Source organism: Mchenga conophoros, linkage group LG1 (genome assembly GCF_057382185.1).
Source record: "Mchenga conophoros isolate Kocher_MC1m ecotype Shallow Benthic linkage group LG1, M_conophoros_male_GT1.1, whole genome shotgun sequence".
NCBI classification, from domain to species: domain Eukaryota; kingdom Metazoa; phylum Chordata; class Actinopteri; order Cichliformes; family Cichlidae; genus Mchenga; species Mchenga conophoros.
The window spans coordinates 39,722,408-39,742,150 of NC_140526.1; the positions used below are offsets into that span (position 1 = coordinate 39,722,408).

The 19,743-nt window shown below is 40.0% G+C and overlaps 1 protein-coding gene across 1 annotated transcript in view; it reads left to right on the forward strand.

Annotated features, from left to right (window-relative positions):
- shank2b (SH3 and multiple ankyrin repeat domains 2b) overlaps positions 1-19,743 on the forward strand; it is a 300,073-nt gene that overhangs the window by 205,921 nt on the left and 74,409 nt on the right. The window contains exons 15-16 of the mRNA XM_085277877.1: positions 11,065-11,146; positions 19,412-19,494. Coding sequence (XP_085134003.1) covers positions 11,065-11,146; positions 19,412-19,494 — 165 coding nt within the window. The remainder of the gene's footprint in view (positions 1-11,064; positions 11,147-19,411; positions 19,495-19,743) is intronic.

Genomic DNA, 19,743 nt, shown 5'->3' on the forward strand with positions numbered 1-19,743 from the left:
AGTTTGCTTGGTACCCTCCCACCTGACTTAGCCTGACAGTTAAAACATGACCTGCACAGATACAGACGGACAGTTGGCTTTTTCAAATGTAAGGTTTTACACAATGTTTTAAACAAAGCTTCATTTCATTGAAGTTTGTTGGCATTTGTTTATGCACCACTCTCTCAAGGATACACCACAACATTTCATCGGGTTGAGGTCTGGACTGTGATCGGGCTTCTGCGACACACCGATTAGTTTCTTTTTCAGTCATTCTGTTGTAGATTTGCTGCTGTTATTTGGATCACTGTCAAGCTTTAGTTGTTGGACAGATGGGCTCATATCTGACTCCAGTACACAGACTGGTCCATTCAAGTGTCCAGTGGGTGCAAAACCAAACCAAATCATCACCCCTCCACCACTGTGCTTGAAAGCTGGAATGCTGTGTGCTGATATGTTGTGTTGGTTTTCACCTGCAGTGGTCCACTTGGCAAAGCACTTTATTGCTGTTACATATTGTTCCAGTTCCTGGGGTTTGTGCAACCCTAATGCACCGTGCTATGTTCTTTCAGCACGAAAGACTTTCCCCTGAAAACTCTTCCAAATAAGCCATACTCACTCTGTCTTAAACTTAAACATTTAACATGCTAACTGAGGCTTGTACAGTGTAACATGTAGCTGCTGAGATTTTTGCAATTTCTCTAAGCATTGCACAGCTGATTTTGGATTAATTTGCTGGGATGTGCACTATTTTAAATGTTTTCCACTTGTGAATAATCTTTCTCACTCTAGAATGATGAACTTCAAAATGTTTGGACTTCTTTGGAAATGGCCCTTCGCAGATAGACTGATGGGGAGCAACAATTACTTTCCTCTCTTTCCTCCTCAATGCTCCAAAACAGCAAACTGTCGAAAATTCTGCTTTTGTAGAGGTGATCACTTCATATACAACAGCTAATGTTAGGCTTGAGAGTCCTAAAAATTACCAACTGTCAGTCCAACAAAGTATCACCGACCTCGAAGACAGCTTCACCAATACAGGCTAACAAGAGCTAACTGCAAAACCAGCAGTGTTACCGACATCTCATTTCAGCAGGGGCGTAATTTCCAGGGTGGTTAGGGGGTTGTGCCCCCCCCAATAATCGGACCCAACCAATATAATCCCCCCAATAAAATTATGAATTATCTTGCATACATAGGCTGTTGATTTTCTTAACTTATTTCAGTTACTACCAGCAAAATAGTTGCATGTTTAATCATCTGGGAATTTACCCAGGTTTATTTATTTATTTAAACCGAGATCTTGAGATGTTTGTCCTACAGCAGCCTTGGTAGCTAGTATTATGTACTTGAACTGGGACGGGTAAGAAAGCAGAACTCGACCACAATCTACTGACATCGAAATCTTTTCTGTAGCTGTAATGATGATTTGAGTAAATAAACCTTTTGTTTTCTTTATACTTAAGTTACATTTTACTCAAAAAGATTGCTTCATGTTTACGAGGGCAAAGAACTTCTTTTTTTTGAATGAAAAAAACGTATAACAACAAAATGACATATACAATATATCTAGGGGAGAAAGAAAAGGTAGACAGTATTTTCCCCAAAAATGTTTTTGTTTATCATTTTCCAAAGTTTTACTTGTAGAGTAACGATGACTGTAGCCCCAGCTCTCTCAGCGGTACTGTAGAAAACTCCAATGACACCAAACTCAAACTGAGCTTTCAGGTGTTTTTGTTCACATCATATCCAGAATTTGTCATAGTTATGAGTTGAACTTTGTGCCATTAGAAACTGAATTGGAATAAGTGAAGTTCTACCCATACATGATGTTCTTTCTCATTCCCCAACATGTTTTCTGAAATACTTAAGTTAGACTTTCTAGGTTTAAGAAAGTTAAAGGGAATTTTGAACCAAATTGTAAAACAACACATCGAGCGATTAAGTCAGATTAACTGAAGAATGCTGGTTAATTTAACTGTTTTCTTTTAACACATTATTGTCCAAGAGTGACATCTGCTGCCATTTTGTCATTTTTTTGTCTTGATGATCGGCAAAATGTTTGTTTTGACAAATGTGAGACAAGCTTCAGTGACCTTTTTGCTCAGCAGCTGTTGAACTCTCCCATGCATTCAATTCATGCCCAGTCTCTTTCTTATTAGATGTTCTTCTTGGATAAGTTGCTCTTGGACTTATTTTAGTGGACAGGCAACTCGTGGGAAAGTTCACCACTGTTCCAAGTTTTCTCCATTTAGGAATATTGTCTGGTGTCTTTGTTTCTCAGATGATTTTTTTAGATTGTTGTATGAAGTGTTGCTTTTGAGACCTTTCAGCCTCCTTCATTTTGTCACACAGCTTTTATTTAAGTGATTTCTTGACATAACAGGTCTGACAATGATGAGACACGAGTACAGGTAGTGAAACGGAGCTCAGCTTTCCCAAAAGTCCAAAGTAACTCCTTTTTCACATAAGGCCAGTTAGGTTTGGATACATTTTTTTCTCTTAATAAATTGGTAGCACTTTATAATAATGTCACACTATTACGCATTATTAAGGCATTAGAAAGTGCTTAATTCATCATTTATATTTTAATTTATTACTTTGGGTGCCATTTATAAATACAGCTATACTGTTCTGATTATGATTATTACTAGCAGTGATGTAGTATCAGTGATAGCAACACATAGTGTAACAGTAACAGATGGATAAATGTATCTGTATTTATACATTCCATAAAGCCTTACTAACACTAATAGTGTGGCATAATTAAAGGGGTCACCAGTATATGAAATCATAATTTTGTATTTGTTTTGGTCAATCTTTGTCTAATATAACATTTTTTTGATGATCTGAAACATTTAAATCTGACAAATACGTAAAAAACTGGCTGCAGTATTTTGTTTTGAATATATGAGGGTTGAAATGAGAATGTAATCTTTCTCCATCTATCCTCTGTGACGACACTCAACTGGTTGCTATTATGTTGTTGTTTTGTTGCTTTGCTTTTTAGGTATCAGACTAATAAAATGTTACAATTCCAACCAAACTGAAGCTCAAACCTCTGAATGACTCAGCAAGTCATAAAATTTGTCAGCTCCATTTAAAATCGCCCCAAACACCACCAACACGGTAAATGGGTCCAGTTCATCGACTGAAGTTGGCAAGGACGAAGTCAGACATCAAACACTTAACTGTGCCAGCACACCAAACCTGAAGCCTAAATGCTAAATCATAGTTACAGTGGTAGAGGTGGTGAGTGAAATTCTAGTATTAATTAGCAGATATTAGATTTCAGCACACTTTAAGTTTTGTTGGGAAACTGTTAAACCTCAACAACTTGCAGTATTTTCTGGATTACAGACCCCTGAAAACATCTGCACAAATGAATGAACTAAATGGGTAACTGGCAAACTGGTAAATGATAACTTTGGAAAAACCTCCCTGAAGAGATCATTCTGTCATCTTTTCAAGCATGTTTTAAAAACTCTAAGAGCTCTGAGTCTTAAATATTTGTCTGCTTTGTATTTAGTAACAGTCTGACAAGTTTACGGGCCTCTGGAAACATGCAATACAATTAAAAGACCTGAAATAGAGTGCAGAGTCATTCACAACCGGGCTTTATTTTAAAATCAGGTGCGCTCCTTTTTTCATGTCCAGGTAAACTCCCAGCTCCTGCGTTTGAGCGCTTGCAAGGGTTTTTGCTTAAGTGCACTAAAGACGACAATACACAGTCACAGGATGTGCAAGAAGTGCCAGATGGATGATGGTGATTATATAAAAACACAAATCAAATCACATAATCTGAGAGAAAGCAAACTCTTTAAGTCGACAGCTTAAAACAGGGACTTCCCCTGTAATTCCATGTCACAGTGTAGGTAATGATGCTGTCACCAAATAAAGCTGTGCTGAGTCTCTTTGGATAAATGTGCCAATTCCCCCGTCTCATTTTCACATTCCTACCTCACAGACTAGGTTAAGAAAAAGAAAACATTTGCAAAAACAGCTTATGGAAAAACAATATAAATGTAGTCAAGGAAAAAGATGTTTTCTGTTCTTAATGGTAATGCACAAGCACGCATTAATACACACACACACACACACACACACACCATCTCTTGATCTGTGGCCATAGAAACCAGCTGGCCCGAGTCACACAGCAGTTGCTATGGAGTGTGACTATGTTGTAGATTTGCTCCTCCCTCTTTCTCTGCTTTCCTCCATGATTTTTTTTCTTAACTCTGCTTTATTGATCGTCCTCTTTCTTTTCTGTATAAACACTGTTAATCTCTTATCAGCCAATCACCTACTTCAAGCCACATTTTCCCTCTTCCAATTTGACAATGTGGACATAAAGTCTGTGGGGGAGGGGGGTGGGGTGTTCCTGTAAAAATGACAAGATCTAAGCCGGATCAGAGGAGATGGAGTTTCTGTGAAAGTGTGACAGCTGGTGTGAGAGAGAGTGTGTGAAGGAAGGAAAGAGAGAGAGAGAGAAGGGGGAGGAGACGCTGCTGAGAGAGTAAGACAGCTTTACTCAAGCCTGTGTGTCCACAATACTTCTTTTTTAAATCAAGCTCTTTTAAAGCTCTTTTTCAACACCATTTTCTAAAGTCCACTAAAGTAGAGTGTGGAGGCTAATGCACACCTTCCACAAGTGTGTATATGGGTAATAGACCTGACAGAGAAAGCATTTCTAACAGGATTTCTTACAGCTTAAGGTTTGTGTTTCTTAATGATAGCATTCGATAAAATGTTTCCTGTTTTATCTTCTGTGCCTCCACTATGTAACACACTGCTTTTGAATTTCTACATTTACCGGTCAGCTCTTATATTAGTGCATGTATTAGCCAATATTGCCACCCTCTGGAACTCCAGAAAATATATTTTTTAAACTGTATGTGCTGCCTGCTGTGCACTGCTTTTAGTTCTTATGTATTGCAAACAAAAAAAATGTTAACTGAACTTGAAAAGTTAAGAAAGCTTGCTGCCTTCATATAGTTAAGTGAACTTAAAGGCCTTAAAGAACTTAAAGTTGTCATAATTTTCATATTTTTATTACTATCTAAAGTACTTATTCAGACACCTGAACTATATTCAGTTAATTTCTCATCGACTTCTACAAGATTAAGTGGATTTAAAAATAACAAGGTAACATGAACCTTTTTATGATACGTGGTACATTTATGGCAATTATCCTCTTCAAATATGCATTCGAAACTTTCACCACCGCAGGGCAGCACTTTACCAGGAAATATTAATGTTGCTGCCCACCCCTGTAGTAAGAAACAAGATACTAGAATGTCAAACCTGGGAAAATACTAATGTGCAATTTTGATTCAACTCAATTCAGTTTACTTTTATTTATATAGCACCAAAACACAACAACAGTTACCTCAAGGTGCTTAATATTGTAAGGCAAAGAATCACAATAATACAGAGAAACCCCAGCAATCAAACGGCCTACTTTGAACAAGCACCTTTTGTAAAAGGGAAGAAACCTCCAGGCTTAGGAAAAGGCGGCCATCTGCCCTGACCAGGTGGGGGTGAGCGGAGAGAGACGGTACAAGAGACACGCTGTGGAAGAGAACCAGAGATTAATAATATCTCATAATTGAATGCAGAGTGGTGACTTAACACATGAGAGAGGATAAAGGTGGGAGAAGGAGAAACATTCAGTGCATCATGGAAAGCTCCTAGAAGTCTTGTTGTAACTAAGGGAGGATTCAGGGTCACCTGATCCAGCCCTAACTATATGCTTTATTACAAAGGAAAGTCTTAAGCCTAATCTTAAAAGTAGAGAGAGTATCTGTCTCCTGAATTTAAGCTGGGAGCTGGTTTCAGAGAAGAGGGGCCTGAAAGCTGAAGCCTCCCATACTACTTTTAAATAGCCTAGGAACGGTGATATGATACAATAAGGTCTTCAAGATGAGATGGTCCCTGAATATTCAAGACCTTGTATGTGAGGAGAAGGATTTTAAATTTGCTACTGGATGTAACCAGTGAAGCCGGAGCCATTATAAGGAGAAATCTGCTCTCTTTCTGTCCCCTGTCAGCATTCTCACAGAAGCATTTTGGGTCAACTGAAAGCTTTTCAGGGAGTTTTTAGGACATCCTGATAATAATGAATTACAGTCGTCCAGCCTTGAAGTAATAAATGCATGAACTAGTTTTTCAGCGTCACTCTGAGACAGGATATTTCGAATTTTTTGAGATGTTGTGCAAATGGAAGAAATAATTAAGAAGCAGAAAGTTAGCGGCCATCCAGGTCTTTATGTCTTTAAGACATTCCTGCAGTTTAACTAATTGGTGTGTGTTATCTGGCTTCATGGACAGATAGAGCTGGGTGTCATCTGCATAGCAGTGTAAATGTATGCTATGTCTTCTAATGATGCTGCCTAAGGGAAGCATGTATAATGTAAACAGAATTGGTCCTAGCACTGAACCCTGTGGAACTCCATAATTAACCTCAGTGTGTGAAGAGGACTCTCCATTTACATGCACAAACTGGAGTCTATTAGATAGATATGATACAAACCACTGCAGTGCAGTACTTGTAATACCTACAGCATGTTCTAATCGCTCTAATAGGATATTATGGTCGACAGTATCGAACGCTGCACTGAGGTCTAGCAGGACAAGCACAGAGATGAGTCCACTGTCAGAGGCCATAAGAAGATCATTTGTAACCTTCACTAAAGCTGTTTCTGTGCTGTGATGAGCTCTGAAACCTGACTGAAACTCTTCAAATAAGCCTCTGCAGATGATTTGTTAGCTGTTTGACAACTACTCTTTCAAGGATGTTTGATATGAAAGGAAGGTTGGAGATTGGCCTATAATTAGCTAAGACTGCTGGGTCTAGAGATGCTTTTTGAGTAAAGGTTTAACTACAGCCAGCTTGAAGGCCTGTGGTACATAGCCGATCATTAGAGATGGGTTGATCATATTTAAGATCGAAGAATTAATTAATGGCAGGACTTCTTTGAGCAGTTTTGTAGGAATGGGGTCTAAAAGACACGTTGATGGTTTGGAGGAAGTAATTATAGAAGTTAACTCAGAAAGATCAATTGGAGAAAAAGAGTCTAAATGAACATCAATGGTACTAAGAGTAGCTGTAGATAATATTACATCTGTGGGATGATTATTTTTCTCTAAAATTTTATTTGTGAAGAAGTTCATGAAGTCATTACTAGTTAACGTTAAAGGGATGGTTGGCTCAACAGAGCTCTGACTGTTTGTCAGCCTGGCTACAGAGCTGAAGAAAAACCTGGGGTTGTTCTTATTTTCTTCAATCAGTGATGAATAGTAAGATGTTCTGGCTTTGCAGAGGCCTTTTGATTTTCAAGATTCAAGAGCTTTATTGTCAATACAGCAGTATACATAGTGTACAGTGTACTGAAATGCTGTTTCACCCCAAGTCCCCCTTCGTGCATATATAAGTATATAAAAGATATATCTCCAAGAGATATAAAACTAGAAATTACAAATAAATAACACGCTAAATGTTGTTAAAAATAAGGGATAAAAAGGTACTAATTACTAACTATACAATACTAACTGTACGATAAACAAAGACAGGACAGAGACAATGCAAAGTGGGTTGTGCAGTGATATTGAATACCAGGTTCAAGTTATTTTCAGGATATTATAGACGAGACATGACAAAGACATGTGCAAGATGCAAAATGTGCAAAATGTGTAGTATAGTTTAGATGTGTGTTCATTAACTAATTGACTGAGTGTGCAATTTTGACCCTATCCCTGTCCTAACACCAAGAAAAGCAATAGTGAAGAAGTCATATTCAAATAACTTAACTTGTTAAGTGTCAACAATTTGTTCCAGTTATAGGTTTGATTTAATATAATACATGTTTAAGATTAGTAACTTAATTATTGTAAATTATGAAAAAAGTTTTTAAAAGAATTACTTTGGATAAATTGTGGTATTAGTTATGTTACATTAAAGAAGATGTGAAAACAGTACTAGCAGTGAAAAATTAAACCAGTCACTTCCTGCATTTTAAAGCTAAATTCACAGCTACAACAAAACAAGAAACACAAATTATTAGTAGAAAAAACAAAGTTTAACATCTTGTCCACATCTCCCTGCAGACTCTGGGGGTGGCTGTAAATGGCCTGTATTTATATAGCGCTTTACTAGTCCCTAAGGACTCCAAAGCGCTTTACACATCCAGTCATCCACCCATTCACACACACATTCACACACTGGTGATGGCAGCTACATGTATAGCTGTAGCTCAGGTGGTAGAGCTACTAACCGGAAGGTTGGTGGTTCGATGCCAGGCTCCACCAGTCTGCATGGCAAATATCCTTGGGCAAGATACTCCATGTTACTCTCCGATGCAGCCGTATGAATGTTAGACAGTAAGCACTTAACAGTTTAGAAAACAGTGCTTGTGTGAATGGTGTGATTGGGTGAATGAATTATTTGTATAAAGCGCTTCGACTGCTCAGAGTAGAAAAGCGCTATATGAGGACCAGTCCGTTTACCTTTACTCTCTTTCATCCATCGCTCACAGCCAACCCTCGTCATCAGGACTAAAACTCTCTTCTCTGGCTGTCCTCTGTATTTTACTCTTTATTTGCTTGAACGTTCTCCACACTCTAGACTCTATGCACAGTTCAGGTAAAGCTGTACAGCCAGCAACACACCCAGGTCTCCATGTTTCCATGCAGTAATTGTGGCTCATGTCTCAGCATTAAATGCAGGATGTGTTCAGCCTGCAATAATTACTCTGCTTTTATCTCACTAAGGTCCAAGCTACTACGTTAATGATAACAGCTGGCTGATGTGGCTGTCGGGTAATTGCTAGTAGTTAAATGGTGTTCACGTGCACGCTGGCCAGGTTAGCATGTGTGATAGCTGGTTAATACTTCAGTGTTTTTGAAATGGGAGCTTTACTGAACTGAGATTCCACCTAAAGTGTTGTTGAGTCGTATGAACATTAACTACTTCATCTGCTAGTGAGGAGACGAGAGTCTGTCTGCATGTGCTGTGTGAAGTTGTATGCCAGCTGAAAGGAACCAACATGCCACTGTTGGTATTGATGTTGTTACCAAGTATCTTAAATTGATATCATTTGTTAGCATCAATTAATATCTGAGTACAGACTTTCTGGACAGACCTACAGTGCAATATTTGGTCAGAGATCCTCACTTCACAGTTTGATAGACAGATATACAGGACCAATTAAGCTAAATACATAAAGTGGCACGGTGGTTAGCACTGTTTCCTCACAGAAAGGTCTCCACAACTCCACCATCTGGTCTGTACCCTTCTGTGTGGACTCTGCATGTTCTCCCTTTGTCTGCGTGGATTTTCTCCAAGTACTCTGGCTTCCTCCTACAGTCCAAAGACATGCAGTTAGTGGGGTCAGGGTAATTCCTGATTCTAAAATGCCCATAGATGTGAACGTGAATGCAAATACCTGTCTCTCTGCATTAGCCCTGTAACAGACTGGCGACCTGTCCCAGGTGTACCCTGGGATAGCTGGGATTTTAACTGATTTGCCTCTTTCTTATGAATACTGCTTGCTTATTGTATTTATGTGGTGTTATATACGTATATTCAACATACAGAGACCTCCTGTGACCCTGTGAATTATGATAGTGTATCTACTAGCAAGAAGGAGCATAGTTGATCAGCCATCGCTGACTATTTTCTATAATCTATTACCAACTGGAATTGTTTACTCTTAAATCTTACTGTCACCTTAATGAAAGAATTGTATTCTGTAATCTTGTATTTTCCCACAAGTCATTTTTGTGATTTAAAAAAAAATGAATTAAAGTAAATCTATAATTTGTTGGAGAAAAATACAGTGGATTGTAAATCAAGTAATCAATATCAAACTTCCAAATTAGGAGGTTTTACAAACTCTTAGGAATTACAGTCTTTATACTGTTTGAAGTGCAATTTCAGAGGTTAAAAAGTAAATTACACAATTTAATGAAAGGTGAAAGTGTGTAGTTCTGTACTTGTAGCTCAGTTGATAGATCAAAACTGCAAACATTGTGTTGTTGTGCAGAAAATTATAGACCTCGCAGTATTTTTTTGTTTTAAAGGTGAAGATATTCCCAACCAGGAGTCAGATTGTTTTTAACAATAGCCAGTTATTATTGGATTTTTAAAGGATTTTTCTAGTATGGCAACCCTGTTCTCACTCCCGAGGCATAATATAGTGAAGATTTGTCCCGAGGTGAAAGGTGACCTTCTGCGTTCTTATGCTCTGCGCCAGGTTATGGATGAAATCCAGTAGAATGATGCTCCCACGGTAATACACGGCCATGAATTCCAGCCCTAACCCTAACATTATCCTTAACCCTAACCAGCACTTTAATGACGTTACATAGTGTTTTCCAAAGCGATATCAAAGCGGGATTCATTACAAAAGGTTTTCATGTTCACTCATATTTCTCGTAATATAGGGACGTGCTGGGTGCCGGGAAGCGTAATATACCGACGATTTGTCACCTAGCGTAAAATGTTATGCTTTGGGAGTGGGAACATGTTGGGGTAACCCATCTGTTTAAAACTATGTAATGTAATCTAAATACTTCTGGATTCACTTGAAATGCGTCGGTGCATTTGTGTCAGAGAAGTTAAAACCATTAGTTAATATCAAGGTTTCACAGAAAGGTCAATACGTAATCAAAGTCTAGTCAAATAATCTTGACAAAGAAACTTTTCTCAAATTACACAAATTTAACATTGAATCCATGCTGATTATGCTTTTTGCACTTGTTCTCTGGAGTATTATGACATACCCCCGTGTCTCTATCAGTGCATGAAACTGTCATGAAGAGGAGCTTATTTAACTTTTTTGGGTCATCTTGTTGTATTTACATGTTTATATGTGACTGAACGAGATGGTGTGATGTTTCTTTTAAGAACACATTCCAACCAAATACAGGTGACTACGTTCATATTTGCTGCTCTGCTGTTGTTTTAGAGGATGCAGGGCTTATTGTGCCATATTTTAAGTGCCACTCTCCTAACAGCTGTCACTGATTTGTAAACTGCTATGAATGGTATTTGGGTATTGATCTTGTTCTGCTGTAAATTGGCAGATTCCCGAGCAGACCGTGCTGACAGACGGAAGCTCTTCAGGCACTACACTGTGGGCTCCTATGACAGCTTTGATGCTTCAAGGTAAGAAGTCACATTTAAAAAAACAAGCTAAAAAATCCATGGATGTGTGAACTTGCTTCATACTTTTTGGTATTATGGATTATACCAAAAAGTCAAGAGCACTTTGGCAAAGCTCCCATTTAATCTTTTGCATGATGTTTCTGTCTCTTTCAGAAAGCTCGTTGTCATCTCTTGAGTGAAACAAAATCTCTTTATGTTAATGTAGCATCCAAATTCTGTGTTGTCAATTTAAGAAATACAAGTTATGCCAACTTAATTTATTTATACTAACTTATTAGGCTCCAGTGAAGCTATGTAGCCAAATGGAGTCCAGCAGTGGTATGAAACAGGACAGCACCAGAAGTCTAGACAGTGGTAGTAGCAAAGGTGAAGCTGGTGGAGACTTGGAGGAAGATGTATAATTCACCAGGATGAGGTGGAGGGGTGTAGGAGGAAAGTGGCACAAATAAGAGTCTGAAACACAGAATGACAGAAGAGCACAGGACATCAGCTGACTGGCTCATAGAGACAGAAAGTGATTGGGCCAAAGCGGTGATGGCAGAATGAAAGTTGGCAGTGCGGGAAAATATTGAATAGTATGATATGATGAGTATAATGAACACAATACACAGGAATCCAGCCACATGAGTGAAACCAGCCACACCTTACTAATACGCACTGAACTCGTGCATAAGCTTCAATGTAAGGCGTAGCTATGGCCATCTACTAATTGGAAAGTTGGTGGTTTGATCCCTGGCTGCTCAAGTCTGCATGTCAAAGTATCTTTGGGCAAAATACTGAACCCCCAGTTACTCCTTATGCGCTCGTTGGAGTTTAAATGTGTGCGTGAATGTTGACAGAAAGCACTTAAAATGTAAAAAATGTGTGTGTGACTGGCTGAATGAGACATGATCGATAATGTGCCTTGAGTCTTGCATAGAAAAGCACAACAGAAGAGCCAGTCCATTTACCATTTGGCAAATTATGCAATAAATACAGTTCGAAAGGTGCCCAGAGTTTTTTGTAGACAGTGCACTTGTCCACCATGTCTGTATAGGTTTCAGAGGTTGTAGTTTCTGTCATACTCACAGTTACAGGCTTAATTCATTTATTACGTGACACTGTCCTTTAAAAAAGTTCGGGTTAGACTATGAGGACATATTTACATTGTGTTTTGAAAGACAGACATTTTAGTTTTGGTCACAACTAAAAAAAATGCTTGTTGAATTAATATTTGAACAAATGCCCACCGACTGGAAATCAATAATCACTACAGGATTCTCACTCATGGTGGTCTATTATAGGTAAACCTATACACTGTACCTGATACCACAAGCACTGCAGCATAAATGAATTATGAATTTTAATTCACTGTTTGCCATCACAGAAGCAACACCTCAGTATAAAAAGTAAACTTACTAATAAAGAAAGTCATTATTTGTATTTTCAGTGTATGGACAAATCTTCAGTAAGCTCTGGATAGAAAACTTCATTTTGTTCTTCAGAGAAAAGCAAAGCCACAGTAGCAAAAATGGAATCAGCATGCAACCGTGTCCTTTCAGCTAAATGAAAAGTTCTGTGTAATGGTACCTGACATCGAATCCCAAGGTTTTTACCATCTTGTCTCCTTTACTCGTCTCTCCTGTCACATCTACTTCAAGATAAGGTTGGTTGGGAATGAAGAAAGATGTACACTTCCATGTTTGTGTTTGTGTGTGAGAGAGAGCCAGACAGAGAAAGAGGGCTTGATATGCTTTGCGGGAACTTTGAACATCAATTTTTTAAACAGTCAATCCTACGGGTGAGCTGAATGTCCTCGCAGAGATGTGGCTCATCCATCGAAGCAGAACATATGCAGTGATATAAATTGCTACGTGGAAACGACCAACAATACGTATCAAAGATTAAACTATGTCAGTCTGTCCAGGAGGAAAAGCTACAGCAGATGCACTGAGGAGTAAAGACAATCACATTTTTCTGAATTGAACACAAAATAAAATCAATGCATCAATAAGAGATGAATAGTCTGTCATATAATGTGGATGTTATGCTTTAAAGTAGATAGAACTTAAACGCAAACAAAGAAAAACTATTTGTTTCAGTTCTGTTTTATTTCTATAGTGCCAATTCACAATTTTAAGATATTTTATATTTTAAAGATGCTTCAGTGTTTTTTATTTATTCATAAATCTAAAGCACATAATGAGAGCAAATTTCACTGATGCTTCTTGTTTTGGTTTTATTATTATTATTATTATCCATCCGTCCATTCGCTTCCTCCTTTTCAGGGTCACGGGGGGCGCTGGAGCCTGTCCCAGCTGTCATAGGGCGAGAGGCGGGGTACACCCTGGACAGGTCGCCAGTCTGTCGCAGGGCCAACACACAGGGACAGACAACCATTCACACTCACATTCACTCCCGCATTCACACCTATGGGCAATTTGGATTAACCAATTAACCTATCCCCACTTATTATTATTATTATTACTATTTATCAGTTATTTTATAAAAAGCAAAGAGTTTCAAATAATTCTAGTGACTGTAACCACTAGACGCTAGTTTTAAATTGCTACATAAAGACATGCTGGAATGTCTGTGCTGATGAAGCTGTGAAGGACACAATGACATTTCTCTCATTGCTCTGCTGGATTTCCTCTGGCACGATTTAGTGAACATGCCGATGGATTTTTCCCCCCCAATATGGGTCAAGGTGAATCATGTCTACACCGCAGTGATGAAGACCAGTTGGCAAAGACTGAAGGCTCATGTGACATTTAAGTCCAATGGAAATCTTAAATTAAACTTTAACCTGAATATCGATGGAGCTTTGACAGCTTTTGTGCTCACTAATGGAACAAACTGTGTCATAACTAATATTTTTCTCAACCTCGACGATTGGCGTGTTGCACTTTTTCCCTTTTGTTGGAAGATTGACTTTTCTAAGGCACTCCGTCCTTCTGGGCTTGTTAAAAATTCATATTTGTTTTTTTAACTGGCAGAGGGGGCTGATGAATTCCGTATGAGGCAGGAAGAGTTTTCTTGGTCTGTGTTTGTGGACAGAAAGAAGGTGCCACACTGCTCAAACTAAACTAAGCTGAAGGTAGCACTAAAGCATGACTGGCAGCCTGAATAGTATAATGCAGGTATTCTATAAAACCCTAGTAAAAAGAAAACATATCAAATGTTAAATCTGAGTCTTTTCTTACATTTGAATCCATCCATATGTTTTCAATACGTTACGATCTGAAAGCTTTAAAAACTGGGGGAACAGCTCGCAGTTAATTAGATTATTTGGCAACAGCTCAGTAACATGTTTGGATATAAAAAGAATCCCATCCCAGAAATGATTCACCACTATGTGTAAAATGGTTCAGCAATTAAAGGTTCAGTCACACTAGAATAAAAGCAATATGGCAAATTCGTACAAGAAATACAGAGACATATGACTATCTAGATTTTACACATATTAGGGCAATTTTTCCATTACAGAAATAATTATTTCATGTCCAAAATATCTAAGGCAGCACATCAAAATGTTAAAAAGTAAATCTAGCAATATACCTAAAACAGGATTTGTAATTTATAAAATGTGGAGGTGAAGAGTAGTCATGGGCATGCAGGGACATTTCAGGTTGTGTCATTGTGTCATCATACAGATCTTTACATCATCAAAGGAGTCCCCTACACCAAAGAAAGACACAGCCACACTGGCTTTGCAATTACTTGTTATCAGCAGGTTAGACATGCGACCCTACCGTCTCCGTAGAGCTAGCAGTCTGAACAACAACGACAGCTGGTTGTAAGCTAACATTTTGCCAGCTAGTGTCAAACTTTTCCTCTTACAGTATGTAAGTAAGGTATGATTCGAACATCAAATGAGTTTTTTTCACTAAGCATCAGAGTCAAACAAAGTTGCATCCGCTTCCAAGATATTGGCTAACAGTGGCTAACGCTAGCTAATAGCAGCAAAACAGCAGTTTCACCAACAGAAAAGTTTAGCATATTCTCAAAAACTCGCTGTGATTGGTCACCAAACCATATCGGATTGCTTTACAAGCATTACAATGATGTTTTTATTGCTGTATTTCACCATTTTTGATACCATAATCCACAGGTACTCTCTTCTTCCACTCCATTACTCTTCAAATCTGAAATGTAAACAGGAAATCGCTCCTTGCTGATAAAGACTGCAATGGAATTGGAGTAGAAAGAAAGCCAGATGTCAGATGCATCAACTCTTGGCTGTCTGAAATAGAACGCTGATGATGCTGGTGCCCAAAGAGTCAATTTCACAGTCATATGTCACAGATGATAATGCACAAAGTAATGAAATGATGACTAGGAGTACACGCCCACATATTCTAACCACCATGAGCTTACATCATTTTCTCCAGCAGCCATCAGTCATGTAAGGAAACAACTTATTGCTGTGCTCTTTAGCCAGAACTCCAAACCCCAATAAAAAGTTTCATGTAGACAGCAGAAGAGCGATATCATAGCATAACATATAGAGCCTCTCATGCTGACTATAAATACATCATTGCCTCCCACAGTCCAGACCAAGGCAGCGTTCTCACTGGGGTAAGCCAGCACTTTATCCCATACATCCTGGGGAGCGTGTCGCACACCCGTTATCTCCCACTCTGTTTTGATAAAACAGCCTCAGCCTGATGTCCCCCTCTCATTAACTATCGAATAGGACACTTCCTGTCAGGCCCTTTCCCGTACCCTGCTGTGCTGACCTATTGAAATGTCCACCGTGTAAGAGTTAGGTGATCATGGTGTGATTACCAGTGACCGCCTACTTTAGGCTGGAGGGTGTCTGCGAGTGAGTGAGCAAGTGTAAGGGAATGCTGGGAGATAACCTTCAGTATGTCAGCAGTGCCGGCCTCCTTCCTATCCAGACAGATTGCGTTGCTAAGGGAACTGTTGCTAGGATGGCACTAGCTCCTCTCTCTCCTTCTTTGTTCTCCCTTCTCTCTCCCTCTCTCTTTTCCTTCTCTCTCTCATCCCACATGTCTATTCACTGCAATCCTTGTGCCTAATATAAGCTGAATGATGCACTTTCAACAAACACCTCAGGCTGGAGCAGCAAACTTGGCCTTTTACTTGGACCTCTCCCCAGCCAGTTTCATGGTCAGTTCTGCTTGGCAGCTCAGATGATGCTGGTCAGTCTCACCACAGCAGGCTCGGCCACGATCACTGCAGGGAATGAGAGGTTGAATGTTGCATGCATATAGAAAAAGAACAAAATAGTTGTAGTTAATATATGCAGAGCTGAGGAGAAGATGTCTGATTAGACCGTTTACATAAAGGGGTGCCTCTGTATTTGGAGCAATCCTGCTGTTTTTGTGGAGATGCTGCATTGCCTTGTAGAGGATTCCTCAAACACAAGTGCAGTGTAACGGTTTAGGTTAGGACTAGCAATCATAGCTGACGCTGATGCTAAACATCGCAGATATATGCATATCAAACACCATTTGCAGTATGACTGCACTAGACATTTAGCATTGCCATTAATTAGCAAAAAGAACAGAGGATTTCAGTAGAATATCAACCTACTAGTACATCATTTGACCGCAGCATTAAAACTACATGCCTAATATTGTCTGGGTACCTCTTGGACCATCAAAACCTCTCCGAGTTATCGGTTCAGAAGGTTTGATGGTTTCCTCTGCACTATGACTTCACAGCAAGAAATATCTGGGTTTGAACCCACTGGTCAGCTTCGGCCTTTCTGTGTGGACTTTGCATGTTCTATCTTTTCTGGCTTGGGTTTTCTCCCACAGCCCAAAGACATGTACATGTTAAATGAATTTGTGATTGTAATGATGCTGTGGATGTGAGAATTTGTGGTTGTCAGTCTCTTTGTAGCCCTGTGGTGAGCTGGTGACGTGTCCAGGGCGTATCTGCAAACAAACTGGACTTTGAAGGTCAAGATTTCTCAGCACAACACCGCATAATATCAAGCTGACCAATATAATTCACTTCACCTCTCAGTTATTTCAATGATGTGGCTGATGAGTGTAGCCTTATGCTACAGAGTCATTTTAAGAAAGGGCTATTAAACACTATTAATCCATGTGTTTATGAAAACAGCCATTTAAGCAAAGTCTACAGATTTGCAAGGCTAGACCAACAAAGGAAGAGAAGGTCCGATATTAAGATAACCTTTCTGAAAAAATAACTTTTTTCATGTTAAATTTTTTTTTTATATACAATCAATTTTTTTAACATGCAAAAAGGGGGAGGATCCCCCACTTTATGGGGGAACACGCTTTTAAAATTGTAGTCTCTTGCACCTCTGTGTGCAGATTACCACAACCATGGCCTCACTGAGGAGTACTCTAAAGGACAAAGCACATAGCTTATGATACTTCATGCTTGTTTCTTTTAACTTCTATTTCAAGCTATTCAGCTGACAAGTAGGGGAGACTCAGAGCAACTGCAACTTTTTTCTTTTTTTTTCTTTTTTTTTTTTACTACAGTGTACATGTACACTCACTGGCCATTTTGTTAGGTACACCTGTTTTGGTCCTTGTTAATACAAATATATATGTCAGCCAATCACATGGCAGGAACCCGGTTCATTTATGCATGTAGACATGGTCAAGATGAACTGCTAAAGTACAAACTGACCATCAGAATTGGGAACAAAGGTGGCTGAAGTGACTGTGGCATGATTGTGCATGCCAGATGAACTGGTCTGAGCATTTCAGAACCTGCTGCTCATCTACTTGGATCCCACACAAACATCTCAAAGTTGTCTAAAAAAGAAGAGTTCTCTTAGTGAGTATGGCGTGTTGATGTTAGAGGTTAGAATGGCTCATTCTAAAAAGATAATGGGACAAAAGTAACTCAAATAACCACAAGGGAGCATCAATTAAATGCCACAGCCTACCCGAGTATCGATGCTGGCCATGTCCATCCCGTCATGACCACAGTGCACCAATCTTCTGATTGCTGCTTCCAACAGGAGATTGTCACAAAGCTCATATAATTTCAAACTGGTTTCTTGAACCAGAGATTTAAAGAAACAATGCAGATGGAAATGGTTACAAAGTCATTTCTAAAGCTTTAAGACCAACAAACCACAGGGAGGGCATCTATGGAGAAAACCTGGAACAGGAGTGGCCAAAGTTACTACCAAAGTGCATTCATGTTGATTCAGGAGGTCAAGAAAAAGCCCAAAACATCATCGAAAGAACTTCACGTCTCACTTGTTTCAATGAAGTCAGTGAAAGATAAGAAAGACACTGGGCAAAAATGGCATTCATGGTTTATTACCGTGGCCAGAAAGAACACAAAGGCACAAATAAAACATAATGATTTTTAAGTCGTCCCAGTACAACTCGGAGCAATTCCTTTCCCCAGGACTGTACCACTAACTCAGACTGACTTCATACAAAGATCAGGATCTGAGCAGCTCTTCAAACAAACAAACATTCAACTTTATTCATTCAGTCATCAGTGTTTGTTACTGCTCTGATTATAAAAACTGTTTCCGGTGTCCCCTTAAGTCGCTGTTGTTGTTTTTTAATTAAGATGTGATTCTAATAAAGCGCTGTATAAAACTGATCCGATCCTCCGCTGGGTCATCAATCAGTGAGTCCGCCGTCACCGCCTCACTGCTGCTGCCCCCCTCCCTCCCCACCAACCTGTCGGGTGCAGCGCGCAGCACACCTAGACATCTCTCCGTCCACAGCGTGGCTCCCTCCCTCCCTCTCTGTCTCTCTCTCGCTTTCTCTCCCTCCACCTCCCAACCCGGGGAGCTCCAGCCTTCCTTCCCGCCTCATGATGAGCCGTTAGAGGCTATCACCACCAGCCTGATGTCGCGTCTCCTCGGCGGCGCAGCACTCCCGCACGCCGGGTCAGAGCCTCCTCCTTCTCCTCCTGCGCAACGGGAGCAGCAGCGGAGGTAACCGCGCCATCGACCAGGAGAAGCGGACAGGGAGCGACTGCGGCGGGGAGAGGGCAGGGAGGCGCTTCTCGTGCGTCGTCTACCCCCGGTTTGTGTTTCTGCTGTTTTTTTCTCGGAGATGATGTCGCCGGGCTCCCGGGGCCGCTGTCATACCGTTTGATAGAGACAGAGGCCGACAAGAGGAGGAGGGGGGAGGAGGCAGCGGTGGTGGTGGTGGTGGGGTGGGGTCAGGGTTGCCCTGCCCTGCCCTGGCCGGACTAGCGCTCCACCAGCAGTATGAACCTCCACTCGGGCAGGGCGTCCGTGGCCATGCTGCGGATGATGGGTTGTGCTAACGGGCGCTCTGCTCGGCATCTCCTCCACAGTGACTGCGTGGTGGACGAGAAGACGGTGGTGCTGCAGAAAAAGGAGAATGAGGGATTTGGCTTCGTCCTGCGTGGGGCAAAAGGTAGGAGCATTTATCGACTTAGCTACTTTTTGTGATTGTTATTCGGATCTGTTCTCCCTTTCTCCCCAAACCGAAGGATCCTTATAAGTCATCAACACTGACATGCCTCATGAAACTATTCACCAATATATGTCAATTTGCATTTAAATTTCAAGTTTAAGCCTTCTCACTCAGAGGCGTGTGTCTGCGTGGCACTACAAAAACATGCAGATAAGTTCCACTAGAAATATACTTATAGAAACTTTAATG